We start from the raw sequence: 18,194 nt of genomic DNA on the forward strand, positions 1-18,194 counted from the left end.
ACATTGTGTTACAAGCCACGGCAGTGAAGATGAAGTAAAGGACAATTTCGTCATGTTCCAGAATGTAATTTACCCAGAAAAATCAAGGCAGATTTTTTGCAATAAATACTCTCTATCTCTATTTTTCATTCCATATGGTGGTGAAAATAAGGGCTTCAGTCCAAAGGCCAAATTTTGGGAGAAGATACTGAAAAGTGATTTTATACCTAGTGAGTGCTCAGTTGATATTTTTGGAGATGAACTGATGTTTAAGGCAGTAAGTTTCTAATTAACAGAGTAGTTTCAGGAGTATGGCAAAGTGGAGGGAAAAAAAACATTGCTCTGGGACTCAGTAGATGTGGGATTTAATTATGGTATTGATTAATCGTTTGATTTATTCAAACAACTCTTCTTAAGAACCTATTTCTGCTTGAAGACATTGTATTGGGTGCCAGGAGTTACACAGACATAATAGTCCCCCCATTCAACTGTGGTTACATGTAGGGGGTGATGGATGGTTGTGGGATACATTATGAAAGAGAGTAAGTATTTGTGTGTGTATACATATGTATCTCCATATCCTAATGGCACAGTCTGAAAAATCCTAAAACCTATGTATGTGTCAGAAGAATTGATTGATGACTTCTGCCAAGGAGATAAGGGTGATTATTTGAACTTGATCTTAATAGTGAGAGTTCTCAAGTCACATTCCAAAGACTGCATGAGCAAGGGACTGCACAAACAAAGGACTATAGTAAGAAAATGTGTGGCTTATTCATGGAGACATTTGACTTGTGTGGCTAGTAGGTAGATGTGCAGAGGGGAAAGAGATATGTGTGGGTGCCACCAGGCATGATGAGTGTTAAGTTTAGAAAAGTATTTGGAGCCAAATTATAAAGGCCTGTATATCTGGCTTTTAACCTCAGGGGAAGCATTTGTCAAACTTGCATAATAACTTAGGAGTTACTTATTTCATTACTAGATGGATGATGATGCCATTAATTGGCAAGAGGAGTAGGATCCGTGAATTTATTTGGGAAGATGAATGATATTGTTAAGGTACCTGCAGGGCATCAAGGTGGAGGTATAAAGTAGAGTCAGCTATGTCATTGTGAAGATCAGGACATTAATCAAGATGAAAAATACAGATTTAGGTATCATCAGTATCAGTGTATAATGGCATTTGGAGAGGGAAGGGAAGTCACTTTGCTTAGGAAGCATAAACATAGTAGACCAAGGCAAGAAGAGACAAAGGCAAGCTAGGACCCTGGGAGAATGCCAACATTTCCAGGGTGAATGGCAAACAAGTCAGCGGAACAGATTGGGCGACAGCCCTTATGTTGAAAGGAGAACTAGGGATCAGTGATATTTCAGAAGATCAGAAAGCTTATGCACTCATTCTAGTAATATCACTCACTATAGGAGCTTCAGTTACTACATGCCGATTGGCTTGTAACACCCACATTTTATTTTCAACTCAGATTTCTCTCTTGCACTTCAGGCTCCTGTATCTAACTGCCTATTACACATATCCTTCTTGTCTCAAAATACCCCAAACTCAGTATTTCCCAGTTCTTCCCATACTCTCATTATCTATACAGACCCATGGCTCCTCTTCCTGGAATCTCTAGACTCCAGTTTGAGTAGTATCATTGGATGTACCTCTCCCAAATCCCCTACTTCCACATTTAATAATTAATAATTCATACTTACCAGTAATACCTGTTAAATACATAGTGCCTTCATTTACCTCTCTCCAGTCCTGCTGCAAGTCACCAGTACAGGCCATCAGCACTTCTCACATGGATTTTAGTTATAACCAGCTAATTGGTCTCCTTGTTCCGCTTACTTCTACCAATATATTCTTCCTACCATGAAATTCATTTCTAAAATACAAACCTATATTGCCATTCCCCTACTTAAAATTCTGGTTTGGTCTCTAAATGCCTTCTGGCTAAAGTTTAAGGCTGTTTGTAATTAGGCTGATGATTATTTCTCTCTTCTTTTAGAGTCATCTCTGCCACTTTTGTCCTCCTCCTCTTTTCTCTAGGTGTGTGAAAGGATCATTCTCTGTCTCTGTCACACTGATAGCTGCTCGTGCTCTTTTTATTGTGTGGAGTTCTTTGCCACTACGTCTGCTTCTATACTCTTGATTAACTTTCAGGACTCAGCTGAGATGTCACCTCATTAAGGAAGCAATGGCTTTTTCAAGTTCGTTTCCTTCCTGTAGGCTTATGACAAAGCCCTGTATTCTCTCTGTTGGTGAGCTTATCTGTGTATCTACTATCTACTCTCTCACTATGCTGTAAGGACAAAAGTGTAGCAACTGTATCTTTTACACAGTTGAATTTCTGTCACTGAGTAGGTGTCAGTGTGTGTTTGTCCCTTGACTTTGTAGTCTTAAAGAGGAAACGTTGTATAATAGTTTCCTACTGATGCTGTAAAAATTACCACAAATTTTAAAACTGCACAGATTCCTACTCTAACAATTCTTCAGTTCAGAAGTTCGAAATTGGCCTCAGTAAGCTAAAATTAAGGGCCAGCAGAGCTGTGTGCCTTCTGGAGGCTCCTGGGGAGAATTTGTTTCCTTGTCTTTTCAATTTTGTACCGACTGTCCACATTCTTGACTCATGGCGCTCTGCCTCCATCTTCAAAACCAGCAAAATTTGGCCAAGTCCTTCTCATTCGGCTACCTCTCCAGTTCACCGTCTTTGGCCTCCCTTCTCCCCTTTCAAGGAAACTTATGATTTCACTGGGCCCACCCAGATAACCCAGGATAGATAATCTCCCTCTCCAAAATGAACTGATTATGATTAGCACATCTAACTCTATCTGCAGCGTAATTCTCTTTGTCATAACAAAGAGTTTTAAAAGAATTTAAATTTAACCTATTTTAAAACAAGTAAGTCTTAACAAAACTGATCCACAGAATCTGGGACACGGACATCTTTGGAGAACCATTATTCTGCCTACCACAGGTTAATAGAGTTAAATATCTGCAGAGAAGAAAAGTGAGAAGAGGTCTGAAAAGTAAATTTGGTTATTAACTTAAAACACCTTTATTTTGTTCTATTATGTAACATTTTCAATGCATAGTGCTGGGAAGACAGTTATAATCCAGACAGTCACTGTCTTGGAAACTAGAAAGCACATAGGTGATGTTATTAAGAACACCTTTTATAGGATGATGAGCAGTGAAAACTGCATTACATTGACTGTTGGGTGAGTGGGAAGTAAGGAAACCTCTTTGACACTGTTTTTCTCTTCTTTGTGCAGTAATTTAATTATTTTAGACCGCCTCATTATAAAATGACCACGAATGTCACCTTACACCCTAGCATTCTATAATTCTATGATCAAAAGCTATTACTCAGATTTAATGGAAAGCATTTTTCATGCCATTTTCCATTCTATTCTCCTCCACTTTGCATTGCCATTTTATAACATTAATAGCATGGTGAATCCATTTTCAAAATATGTCCTGAGTTTTGGTCCTTCCTTCATAATGTTTCACAGTATCACATAACCTTATCTAATGTTTACCATTAATCTTCCCTATTTCTCATTTCCTTTTTTCTCATCTTTGGTGGAAGCAGAGAATAGACTGACCCTAACAGCTCTTCCATATTACTTAATAGTCCTCTCTTCAAGGTGAAATAAACTCATCCCTTTGTATTTCTTCCCTATGTGTATTTCTAAACTGTTACCAACTTTCATATTTCCTTCTACACCTAAACTTATATTTTCTGGATAACTTAAGTGATGAGAATCTTCAGTTAACATAGTGACTAGCACCTAAGGAAATAATATTTAAAAAAATATTTTTCTGGCACAGATTATGACTCATTTCCCTGTGTAATCAGGGTAATTCTTGGTGTTCTTCTAACTGGGTTTTTTGTTTTTGTTTCTGTTTTCAATTTTTAAATGCTTTCACTAATAATGTCTTCTGTGATAGCCTATAAGGGGATCATATCAGGGAGACTCCCTGTGATCTCACTCCCAGTTCCCTTTGTAATTTCATCCCATGCTTTTCCCTTCTTTGCATTTTAGAGCATAAGACATTTGCATATAATGAAGAGCATGCCCTTTTGGTTTCTTATCTCCCTGCCTTTGCCCTTCTGTCTCCTCAGAAAGATTCATCTTTCCTTTTGCATCTTTTCTCTTCCCTTAGTTTTGCTCATCCTTCTAGATTAAACCTAGCCATCACCTTATAGAAAATAATTTCTCTAACATTCTATCCATATCCTTTTCTTTGTTCTCCTGTAGTACCCTTCAAATATTTATATCCTTCCTTATACAAAATGTTTGCTATTTATCCATGATATATCTATTTTCTACTGTGTAATGAACTTTGGTAAAGATGAGTTTTGTTTATCTTCTTGGTAACTGGTGCAGTGATCAGTACATACTAAGTATTCTGGAAATAATTATTCTATAAATTATTGCATAAATAAATGATTAATTACATCTTAACAGCAGCTCCATAAGTTAAATGGCAATTAATATCCTCATTTCGCAGATAAAGAGACCGAGGCCTGGCAGTTTTAAGGCCGCTATTCTAGGAAGCCCTGCAGTGGAACTGGAGGCCAGTTCCCCTGATTTAATGTTCTCTCAGTTTGCCCAATATCACTTTTTTGCAGTAACTCACTCTTGTGAATCACTAATATCACAGTTTAATTATCCCACATTTATAGGGAAATGAGGGTCTCAGGAATGTAATAGTAAGAGGGCAAAAGGTCCTTCCACTAATCTTAGAAAATATGAAGGGCCAGATTCTTTGAATAAAAAATGACTTTACCGGAAAGGGTTAATTGATTTTGAGATGAAATACAATTTTTATGTATGGCAGAAAGCTAATTTTATATGGGCTTTCCCCAGAGAGAGAATAAAGTAAAATGTTGATCACTTTTTGCAATTTATGAAGTAGTGGTTCTTCACTCTTTGGTATCTCCAAGGAATAGTTTTCAGGTACATTTTTCCAAGAGAGATTTCTTCCTTGCCTCTCACATTAATATACCCAGACATATATTTATTAGTAAAAGAAAATCTGGTATAAACAAACCCCAGAGAAGAGGAAATAAACTGTGTTTCTTGAAATGACTAAACAGGAGGATATAAATAATCACTTCCTGATAAAAGAGGTTTCTCTTTATTCTTTTCTCATTCTCTTTGTTGATGATTTCACATTAATATCTCTTACTGTAGACTGTGTATCTATAATAACATATTTTATTAAAGTATTGAAATAGTCTCTATAAACACTATTACAATTTGTGTATGTATGTTTATGTATATCAACTTTAGGTTAACTTTGGACATACAGATGATCATACTTAAAATGATCAAATTTTAAGTAACATGTGAAATAACAGTAGAAATAGATTCAAATATATAAAAGTGCACATTTTGAGCATAATCAAAATGAAACAAAAATTATAAAAAATACATACCACTTGTGAACATTAATTGATTCATTGACTAACAGTAAGTAGCTTAATTTACAATAGTGATTTTTAACTTGGATTCCATGGTAATAGGAATCTTCTGCAGGAAGGTCAGTGAACCCCATGAAACTGTATGTAAATATGTCTTTATAAGCATTTTTTTTTCCTATAGGGAAGGATCATTATTTTTATCAGATAATCAAATGGACTCCACAACTTGAAATGCTTAAAAACTCCTAATTTATGACCTTATTCCAATTAATTTTAAAATATCAAGGGCTCAATACATGAGCAGAGGATATAAACAAGTATTTCAACAAAAGTAGAAACATGCAGAATAAATACATGTATAAATTGTATTCTAATTCATTAGTAATCAAACAGATTCAAATTAAAACAAGCATCATCTCCTTATATCTAATAAAACAGCACTGGTTCTAAAAGCACAAGCAGAAAGACTCCTATCAACAGCATAACTTCATTCTTTCTGGTACCATGAAAAATTGGTATGACCTTTGGGAAAGCAGTATGACAATATTTAGTAAAAGCCATAAAAAGTTTTCATAACGTTGACCCAATAATTTCTCCTAAGGCCATTATGTAGCCAAAACTGAAAAAAGAATGCATGAAGATGTTCATTATGATGAAATCTCTAATAGCAAACAAACGGAGCAGGTAGCCCATATGATGTTTATGATAAAATAAGTGGAAAAACAGGCAGAATATTATTGTGACTATGTAAAATACATGTTTATGGGGATTGTAATGTGCAGACACAAAACTTATAGTGATTATTGAATGTTAAAATATTTCCATCACGTTAATATAGACAAAAATTGAAACACTAAATGTCAATTAGTAAGCATTATTATATAAAATATTAATGAATAAACCAGGCCACATCACAAGGAAAGTTCAGTTTTCACTTCCACGTAAATCGATGCAGACATGTAGGTTGTGCACTGTAAAATTCCAGGGTGTCACTCACATAGATTACAATATACATGAAACCCCTGAGTTATTCAAAACAGAGGCTCTAAATCCATGATATTTTGTATTTGTGTTAATATGTTCAGCTTTTGTGACTCTGATTACCTTATAGCATTCCATATTATCTATGCAATTATAATGTCATGGACTTTGATTCAAATAACCGATTTCAAATTCATCTCTGTTACTTAATACTTAGATTCCTTCTGAGCCTGTATTTTTTTTTTAATTTATAAGATGGTTAATTATATATGAGTTGATTGAGATTGTATATGTAGAACAGCTTTGTGAACACTAAAGTACTAATAAATGTTGTATATCTTATAATAATAAAATTAATAATATTAATACTTGTCATGTTAAAGAAAATAAATGTTACCTTACCAAAATGAAACATTAGCAGGCAATCCATTGAAGGCATATTTTTCTTGTATTGAAAGCAAAAAAGGTAAGAGAGGACATTTAGTGATGATGTTTATATGGTAGAGCTCACATTTAGTGCTTTTTACACAGTAGATACATAGTATTCTGCACATAATGTCAAGGTTTCTCTTCTGCCTTCAAGACCTCTCTAAAAATCGTTTTTTGTACATATAATCGAAAACAATCAAAATATTGCTTTACTACCCACTTTTCATTTAAAAGCATCTAGAACAAACCTCTTCAAAATCTCCTATTCATCTTCTGGTGAAGATGGTTAGGAATGTTTTAAAAACTTCTGAATGAATGCTTTCAGATGACTCATTTAATTTCCCATGCCTGACAGATAGGATATATATGCCCCTGTTGGAAAAAATAGGTACAGTTGCAAATAAGATTATTAACTTTTAGGAATGTATGTGTAATTCTGTTGAGAAATAGATATACAGACCAGTCTTCCTATACAGCAAGTCAGTGAAAATGGTGAAATCCTGACCATCTGAAATGTTCCATGTATTTATTATTATTATTATTATAAAAAGAGTAGTATTGAATTTATAGAAGTAATGTTTGAAAGAGGCTAGATTAGGTTTGAAACCACTTACTATCTATTTTTATTTATTCACACTTGTCAACAAAGGAAATACTTCCATAGTATAATTATCATTTATCCTATACTGCATGGCTAATGCCAATAGTTGATCATACATTGTAGCTTGTAGGAGTAACACAAATAAGAAGGAAGTATTTTGTGATGCTAAGTCAGATTTTCTTATCTAAGAAAACAGTTTTAGGTTTCTTATTTATCCACTGTTATTTCTTATATTGCTTAAGAGTATCTACTTACAGATTAATAATGTGCTTTAAAATAAACATATTCTTAATGCATAGATACATTTGTCATAGAAAAGTGATTTTTTTTTTTACTGTGTATCATCTATTTTTAGAAGCAGTGGAGATTTACTACTGAAAAATAATATGAGAGCAAATGAGGTTATTTTATCAGGGCATTTCAGTAAGGGTTCTTTTGACCCATGTACATAAAATGTGAAAGCTCTCAATTTTAAATCTCTCTCACATGCACTCATTTATTGAACATTGACTAATATGATTGCATTTACAGTAATTTAAAGCTAGGCTTTGGCATCAAAAAAGCATTTTAATAAATCAAGATTGATTATTTTCCTGTCCATTTGGCTCTATACTAACTTCCAGCTTGGGGGAAAAAGAGATTAATTTTTAGAAGCATGAATTCTGCGAAGCTGTTTCTTAATAATTTTCCACTCTAATCTCTTGGTGTAAGAAGTCCTTGGGGATTTTTCCTTTGAGTATTTATACATGATCCATGAAGAATATCATTTGCATTTTGGTTTGAAAGTTCCTGACTTTTAGATGAAAAGTGGTATTAGAAATGTTGGAGTTTTAAGATTCCCCCCTCTTCTAAAGCATTCCTATATTTTTCAGATATTTTCTGAGCTCTTAATTTGTGCAAACAATATTCTAGGTTCTGTGATGCAAACCTAACTAAGCCACGTTCCCAATCATCCGGAAACCTCCTATAATGGGAAGAGGCTATGCTAGGGGCCTATGTTACAGCATGTAGGTATTAAAAGGAGAGAAAAATCGTTTCTACATGGACTGAGGGCAGAGGCAAGAGGAAAGGCTCAGGAATAGTTTTTCAGAATAAATAACAGATAATAGGTTCTTTTGATTATGCTGGAATATCTACTCATTATAGGAGAATAAATAATATTTCATTTATTCATATGGGACTACTTTTCTGTAATAGCTTTATACAATATTTGAATGTGTCGGGACTTGACTATATTAATGATTTTTCAAATTTCATTTTTGGATGCTCAATACCAACATCACTCATTTAATTTCATTATCAATGAATTTATTACCACATATAAAATAACACTAATGCATAATAATTGTAAATTATTTTGGTTGTAAAATATGAATGATATTCAAAGTTATTTCTTAACTCTATCTTTTATTTTACATTGCAGATGAAAGAGAAGATGTTCAAAAGAAAACATTCACAAAATGGATAAATGCACAATTTTCTAAGGTAAGAATATTTTGTTACTTCTCTTTTAGGATATAAGTTACTGAATTTCCAAAATGAACTATGTACCTGTGTAATTTAAACGTCCATATTGTTTTTCTCATAGTCATTTTATTTTACCTATGCAAATCTGGGAATATTATGTTGACTTTTAATTAAGGAAAAAGCAACAGAATACATGGTAAAGAGAAATTATTTAATTTGATAAAGCATATCTTTGATTCTTCTTGATAATATGAGTTTCCTTAATGACATCACTCATCAGAGGATTTGAATAGCAGTCTTCCATCAAATAGATAGTATATGTCATTCACTAGAAGAAGACATGAGGGATTTTTATTGTTCTAAAAATACTCATTTTTTTGGTCCTTCTTCGTTTTTACCAAGTTCAAGAAAAAGAGATATAACTGCCTTGCCTCTCCTTGGCCCCTGTCACTGAAAGCATGTGTGAAGTAATGTAAGATGATAAGTTTATCCTCTTTTTCTGTAGGCATCAATCCATACTCTTAATATGTATTTACTTTACAAGTACAACTAACTCATGATCGATAAATAGCACAACTCCAGATAATTTTTATCTGAACACTGAGTAAAATGTTCTTAAATTGAAAACTAGAGTGAAATGTAAGGAGATTTGTGTGGATTTCAAGATTAGAAAGACTTGATTTATATTTAATAATTCTGGATTTGGGCAAATCAGTCAGTTGCTTTGCAAGTCAGTTTCCTCATCTTTCTATCATGTATGTGTGTGTGTATATGTATGTATTTGTGCCTATATAATAAATCAAACCCAGATAATGAGAATATAAAGCTAATAAAATATGGACCCTATATGCAAGGCTTTAAGAATGGTAAAATGGTAATAATGGTTATTTTGCATGTTATTGTGAGGATTAAAAGAGGCACTGTATGTAAAAATTTCTAGTGCAACGCCTGACACTCTTACTGTATATAAATTACCTTCTCCTTGGTCTGTCTCATTTTGTAAAAGTCATTTCAGTAATGGATCTAAAACAATCCACTGAAAGATACAATCTGAAAAGTAATAGTTTATGAAGGTTTTTAGGGTATCATCTATTCTTTGTGGTATTTGATAGCACAATTTTGCCAGGTGCTCTTTAGTATATTGGCAAAAAGTAAAGTTACTGGATTTTAACTAATCAAATTTCATTTATATTTACTTACTGAATTAATAAATTGCTATTATAGAACTTTAAATGATAAACATAAAAATGAAGCATATATATAAAGTCTCAACTTTTTCTGAACTAAGTAAGGTACAAATAATTAAAAATGAATAAATTACAACAACAGAAATGAAGAAGAATAAATGAAAAATAAACTCAAGAAATATTTGGGATAGGAATTCATAACTCTCAGAATATTTACCACACGAATGTATATAGTTTAATTGCTGTATCTAGTGACCTCATTAAAATTTTCTTAATTTTGGAGCTTTGTAGCAGACAATAGATAAAAGCTTTCCAACAAATTTACAGACAAATCAGAATTGTAAAAAGAGTTTTTTCAAATTATAATGTAACATAATACTCTGAATCTTTTAATTAAACCATTGAGTTATTTTAATAAGGTATGTAAACATGATAAACTCTGAATTCTCATTCCCAGAAATCTAAATGGATATCACTCTCCATACATTGACATTTTCAACTGCCGTTTACCACAACTCATGTGCTAATATACTGACCATAGTTTAATATCCTGTCTTCTATGAATATGTTGTTGGCACTGTCTTAGAGCAATTTTCCCTGCCTAATGAGTGCCCAGATTGTAAAAGCTGTGGAATAATCACATGCATGAGTACATTTACTGTTTTTTCCCAAGTATCTCCCCCAAGTTCAACTCCTATTTATTTCCTTTATTTTATATGTGTTCTCCCTAAACCTATTACATTTGGATCAGGAGAGTCACCACTGTTTCAAATACAGAAGTTTCATCTTTGGGCATATCCTAGGTATCAGGAATATAAATAAATATTTATAAAGACAGAGTAAAAAGATTCAGAGATAACATTTATGTTTCTGTGATTTTCTTCCATTTAAAGACCTGAAAAATATATTTTCCATGTGACTGATTTTTTCTTGTCAAGACTTTAGGTACATGACTAAAGTTTATGTAGACACTTTTGAAGATGATGAGAAAAGAAAGCTAATTGATTCAGTTTAAGCCACTTGGTGATACCAAAAGATAACCATAACTGTGAGATACGTCATTTGACATATATTTATTTCATCACTACATGGAATTGAGCTGAAGTCCAGCCTGTAGGAGGCAGAAAATTAGTTTAAGTTGCATCTTCTGATCTCATGGAACATACCCATTTGGGAGATGTTGGATAATTGCTAAATAGAGTAGCCCTAAGTAGTCTGTGGGTGAGCAGAGAAAGCAGTATTCTGAGCTAGAGAGAATCCAGAAGCCTTTATGGGGAAAGCTCTACTGACTGACTCTAAAGTAAGGAGCATCAAAGAGCAAGACACTCCGGTCTGAGAAAATGGGGATCCATTGAAGGCAGGACTGTGTGTTTTCTTTATAAGCTCAGTGATCATTACTAGTACACTAAATAAATATAATAAATACATTTTTGTCAGTAGTATAGATCAGTAAATATATGCTAAGTTGAAGAAAAGAGGAAAATTCTTAATGAAAAAGAATATGTTGAAGAAGACTTAAGAAAGAGAAAAAGCAATTAAAAAATCTTTGTGGTAAATTGGGCAAAGAGAAAAACGTACAACAACAATAAAAATGAATATGATGAGGTAAAAGGCTTATTGATGAGGTGCACACACACACACACAAACACACACAGACACAGAGACTTTGGTGTAATATTTGTGAAGCATAGAGAGACAGCAGAGTAGTTTCTTGTTATTTTGTAAAGCTGCATAAGGGATAGTTCAAGGGAAAAAGTGATTAAATACAGCCTTATCATTTTGTGTCATTTGAAGCTTACTGTATCTTTGTAGTAAATCCAACTGATTTTTTTCTTTCCCAGTACCATTTTAAAATAGGCCCTATCTCTTTTTTAAAATAAGTCTTCTATTAACCTTCGATTCCAAAAATTTTACTGGAATATGATTTATTGCATCTGTTCTATAAAGATAAGCAAACAATATTTATCTCCACATAAACACAAAGACATTTCTAGGTAAGATTAATTCAAGGTAAATAGTCTTTTCTTGTAATTTATAGATATTTTATAATCCTAAAAACATATTTACTGTTTACCACAAATATAATTCACATTTTAAAAATCCTGCTCATTCACACAGATTCATTCACAGAAGCATATATAAGGAAGGTACACTTTTGAAATCATGACCAGCAATAATTTTGTCATCAAACTTGTTTGATGTTTGGGTTAGAGAAAAAGCAATCTGTGGGGGAAAATATTTACTACTAGATCAATTGAAAGATTTAAACCATCTCCCAATGAGTTATATGATGGTTTTGATCCTACCCTGGATTTAGTGATTAACTTTATTTCTGTCCTCTAAGTACACTTTTTCTAATTCTTCCAAAAGTAGTAGACAACTTTGTTTTTATCTTAAGTGAAGTAGAAATTTATGATTGGTTTTGTCTATGTACTTCACCAGGGCCCAAGATATAATATGTTTATGTCTTTATTACCACAACTATATGCCCATACCTAAAAGACAGGACACGCCCTCTCACGATAACAATAACATGAAATAGGATTAACTGAAGTAACATACTTTTTCCAAGAATTCACCATAATTTCCTTTCTGGCCAGCATGATGATCATGTTATAATACAAACTAACACTAAAATTGTGAGTCCATAAACAAAGCTTTTTTTACGTTATATCCACACATGAAGTCATTAAAAAAAAAAAGGTACACAGAAAATTTAATTTCTTTGAAACTTGTTTTCCTTATATGTCCATGTGTACCTTGTGAGAAAACATATAGTAAAAGTCTGAGAAATAGAAAACATAAAACATTGCCAGTTTTATCATGTAATGTATTTTCTGAATTAAATGAATCATATATTTATGCATTTCTCCCCTGGATACCTGCTTATTTCTTCCTTGAACATGGTTTTGGCTACCTTCTTTGGATGAAACAAGGAGAATAGAACATTTATTTATATTTCATTATCTTACCACATTCTCTGTGCCATGCACTCAGTACACACACACACACACACACACGCAGGCACACGCAGTAAGCATGTTATATGTTTAAAGTTAATTTCACAGTTCCATTGTATAGAAGAAGGATACTGGGACCTAGGGGCAAAAGACTGTTTCAGTGAAAAAAGTAACAATTTGTATGTACCTCTCCTCCCTGTTGGTTCCAAATTTATACATAACTAACAAATTGATATATAACTACTATACAAGGGGCCTGATTATCAGACATAATAGAGCAGAGCTGTTGTGTCATGGAAGGTTCGCCATAGATATAAACAGTCCCAGACTGCTATGCCTCTGGCTTCCTGTTTCTCCTTACTGTTTGGTATCAGGAAGAATTAGGTCACTAGAGAGTATGAAGGGCAGTGAACTCATTCTCTGGATCACGATAATAAGGCTGCATAAGGATTTGGTAATACCCAATGTATTTGGTAATGTTGTTTTGGGGAGATGAATATTGGTACAAGAAACAATAGAAATCCTCATTTCAGAAATAGTGAAGATTAGAAACTTTTTGTTCCTCTGTATCATCATATTAATAACACTATTTAGAGAGATGCTTTTGTGGTTAGCTGCACTCCTGACCTAGTAAGTATTCCAGATGTGCTAAATGAGATTAGGTGGCTTGCTCAAGATAAATGGAAGAAATGAAGCTCAGAAACTGGACTTTAAAACCCCTAATATTTTGATATCTGTTACTGTTGTGACAACTCATCCACCTACCAAATGCTGCATTTTTCTTGAGACACATCACACAATTGATAGGTTTTATGAGAAGTGGAGAGAGGTTTTGAGGACATTGAAAACTTGAGAATAGAAGGTATTTAAGGCTTACAATACCAACAGAGACTTGAAGCTACCTTTGAATGTTTAATAACCCCAAAACTCAACTACTATTGAGGAAGACTTTTAATTGATTCTTTCTAAATGATTTCCAGTACATTAAATGTCAATACTTTTACATGCTAGGTTTTGGTGAGTGATATAATCTAATTTTCAGTATAATTATGTAAATTGTGAATATTGTTATTTATTAATACTAATTTTATTTTCACAAATCATAAGCAAATCATTATGTATAAGAGATAAGTTAAATATTTGTTTAAAATAATTTTATGAGAAATACAAAATATAGCTTTACTTGCATGTGGGCTACCCTAAATCTACGCTAGATGTTAAGATGACTTGTAGAATATGTCTGTGTTTGCCATTGAAATAATTATGGTTAATGGTCTAATCCACTGAGAACGATTCCCTTGAATGTTTTTCCGAATCTAATCTTTGCAAAGTACCCAAGTAACAAAGGATATCATTCAGTTAGTGAAAGGAAAATTGGATTGTGATAGGTCTCATTGTTTTCAATGAAAGACAAATAATTTGTTGTTTGTATTACAGATTTTTCTTAGAAATCTGTTGTTCTTTATCAACCCACTGTTACTGAGCTCTTACTAATTCTGGCTAGTTTTATAAGGTATACAGGTTTTGCTCTTTAAACTCCTATGTTCTGAAATATCTTATGGGAAAAATGGAATTGTTAGGCGACTGTGATAACCACTACACTACGGAAACAATGCAAGAAAAATGGAATTGTTGATTGCAGTACCGACATAGGGTGGAGTGGTCTCAGTGGCAAGCATATTTAGCTGGCAAATGTAAATATTTACCAACTAGCATTATTGTTGCTAGCTAAAAGCAATTCTCCATGGCTGATAGGCAAATGCATTAGTTACCTGATTTATTCTGTCTTTGGGGCCTACATAACTTTCTAGCAAAACAAGATGTATTGACTTTCGTGATTTATTTTCATTTTGGGAAGAATATTGGCACTCTAGTACCATCCCACTGGAGCTATATAGTTGCTAAAATAACCTTTCAACATTCAACAAATATCTTTTGAGTGCCAGCTCTGTGGCAGGCATACTTTTGTACCCCGAAAAGGCACAATACAACATGGTTTTCTTCTCTAAGAGATTATCATCTGAAGGAAGAAACACTTATATAAACAAGTAATTAAAATAAAATTTGGCCTTAAATATAATAGAAGTGCCATGGGAACATAGAGGAAAGAATGACTAATTGCTTGGAGAGGAGGACAGCTTTTTGAAAAGAGGTGACACTTAATGTAAGGTTATCCACATAAAGACTATTTAAAGAAAGATGAAGGCAACAAGAATTGCACGTGGAAGTTTGGAATGGTTGCAGAAGCTTGGCCTATCAGGTAGCGAGTGGCCAAGGAGATGTGTGTGAGTGGAACATGGAGGCTGTGAGAGAGCAAGCAGATGCCATTCCTGAGTAGTTAGTTGTACTATTGTTGGGGCCAGTTGTGCCAAGAATGAGCTATTGGTTTAATCATGTTAATATTCAACTTCTGGTTGAAAATTGTGACGTTCTAAAACAGTAGGCAATGGTAGAGCAATCAAACTGTCCTCCCACCACTAATCTTTCCTGCAAAATTGAATCTGAAGCCTAGACTTTACACTTAGGAAATAGACATAAGGATCTAAAATGAAAATGCAAAAGGGTTACATTTTGTTGTAGAGTTGTTTGATACCACTCATTCTCATCAGAATACTGCATCAGAATCACCTAGAGAGCTTGTTACAGCGTCAATCACTGTAACCCATAGCCAGGGTTTTTGATTCCATAGATCTAGAGGAACCCAAGAACTCTTGATTTCTAACAAGTTCCGAGTTAGAAAGGGTTCCTGTTATTAAAATTACCTACAGCTATGATGTCAGACAGTGTATAAATACTTTCCTATGCATTAGGTATATGTCTATGCATTAAGTTCCTATCGTTCATAAACAATCATTTATATTTAAGGAAACATGCTTTGACAGAAATAGGCTTTTTGGGGTCAGTCTTAGCTATCAATAATAGCGCTATTGGCTAGGAGTGCTGACGGGTGCTCACCTGGACCCATACAACTTGTGGGAACCCCCACAGACATTTCCTTGAGTGGACTGATGTAGCTAGACTGGCTCTTGTGGTTCTTTATTATGATTTCAAGAAGCATCTCAGCAACAACCATCAGAGAACTTTGAAAAAAAAAAAATGTATGTTGTTCAGAAGTCCTGAAGGGTCCAAGGCATGCCCAGGACCACACAGCGAGGTCACAGGTAGAGAGACAGAGCACAGACCTGGGATTCTACCTTTACAGGGGTCAGGATGGATTACCTTGAATTTCATGAGCTCACTCTTTATCGGGGAATTTAAAATTTAAGAGCAGGAATTAAAATGCTGGGAGAGAAAAGCAAACTGTCAGTCAAACTGTCAATTATCTAAGTTAACCGGGGCTTTCTGAAAGAGAGAACTTGCATGATTGGGGTGGCCTGGCTCTTTAGTTGTGTAGCTGGTAATGTGTTTATTCTAGATGGATAGATTTGAAGGGGATGCATTGGCAATCAAAAACTTAACATCAGGCACTTATATGACAATCAAAAAAGCTAATTGTTATGTGCTTACACTCCACACACATAGTCTACATTCACCAACTTATTATTTATTGAAATCTATTGTGTATCAGGTGCTCTAGGGTTTTGAACATGGCAGTAAAGAGACTTGCTGATGCTGCTGGTATGGGACCATGCTTTGGGAACCACTGCTATAAAATATCAGTGATTCAGTCGGGTCTGTAGTAAGGAATGTTTGAGGAAACCTCACCTAGGATTTTGATGAACCCTCAAGGGGAAATGGCCTTTCTCTTTCTCCAATTGGGAATCACTATAATTGATTGAAGTTGGAGTCTATCCTGAGTGATGTTTTACTCAATAATGGAATTGGGCTTGTGTTAAAAGACTCAAAACCTACCAATCAGATATTTTATATCTTATATATATGCATACATATGTATGTATATTAAGTATATATAGTCTTAATAGTCTTATGTTACAAGTCTCAAAAATATATATCTGATTGGCAAAGATATCTGAGATAGATAGATAGAAAGAATATTTTTTAAAACTTAATTATGTATTCTGTGAGCATCTAGGTGAAAAGGAAAGCAATTCATATAATTGAGCTCAATGTTCTGGAAAAAAAATAGCCTATACAGGCATTACTATCAACTGTATCTCCATGTTTGCTTTCACTGCAATCATTTCATAGGCAACAATATGTTTTTCTTACTAATAAAAAGTTCCAATGGCTATACAGTGTCCTCCAATCTCTCTTTTGTTCGTTACTTTGCTTCTGCAAAAGAATTTTATTTTAGTGGCATCCTGAGGCTCTTTCTCTACGTTCCACTTAAGGGGTTATGTTTTGGACCTTACCAGGGTTCCGTTGTCTTCTGAGAATTCTCTGTCACCTTATGATCATGGTAGCCAGAACACAAAGAATTAAGACCAAATCTGACAGTAATGTATTGATATAAGTTCAGCTGTAGAAATCTCTCATGTGATGCAGCTAGAGGCAAATTTGTGAAGTTCTTGGACCATAAAAGACAGAGCATGGTTTAAAAAGTCCTCTGCTTAATCTTACTCTCATTTAAGCCCTAATTTCAGTATCCCAATTCTATGTGCAGAGATAAGTAACAGTAAGAGTAGACAGTAGGTGATAAATAAATACACAATCACGTTCGGTCTCATCCAGAATTGTGGCCACCTGATGGATGGAGACAGACAGACCCCTTAGTTAGAAATGTTAGTGGAACCACTTCATAGTTTAATATTAGCTGTCATTTAATGAGAATAAATGAGAGTTATGAATGAGTTTGCTAAAGGTTTTCTTCTTTGATTTAGCCCACCTGGCACCCAGAAAACCAATCTTCTCAGAATACATGATCCACGGGTGGTACTTTTGTAAGAACTGATCTTGTTATTAAAATTACCTGCAATTATTATGTCATAGAATAAATATTTTGTATATTATGTCTATGCATTAAGCTCTTATCCTTCATAAATAATCATTTAAGTTTAAGGAAACATGTTTTTATAGAAATAAACATAAAGTCTACATTCATTAACTTACTATTTATTGAGCACCTATTACATGTCAGCTGCTCTAGGTTTTTGAACATGACATTACAGAGAAAAAAGTCCTTTTAAATATAGGGTCTCAGATGTGAACCAGATGAGCGAAACTAAACAAGGAAACAATTAGCGAACTATTTGAC

General features: G+C 33.8%; 1 protein-coding gene across 9 annotated transcripts in view; it reads left to right on the forward strand.

The window, feature by feature from the left end:
- DMD (dystrophin) overlaps positions 1-18,194 on the forward strand; it is a 1,947,932-nt gene that overhangs the window by 261,389 nt on the left and 1,668,349 nt on the right. For all 9 annotated transcript variants that reach the window (XM_064483309.1, XM_031445593.2, XM_064483311.1 and 6 more), the window contains exon 2: positions 8,849-8,910. In XM_064483309.1, coding sequence (XP_064339379.1) covers positions 8,849-8,910 — 62 coding nt within the window. The remainder of the gene's footprint in view (positions 1-8,848; positions 8,911-18,194) is intronic.

Source organism: Camelus dromedarius, chromosome X (genome assembly GCF_036321535.1).
Source record: "Camelus dromedarius isolate mCamDro1 chromosome X, mCamDro1.pat, whole genome shotgun sequence".
Lineage (NCBI taxonomy): Eukaryota > Metazoa > Chordata > Mammalia > Artiodactyla > Camelidae > Camelus > Camelus dromedarius.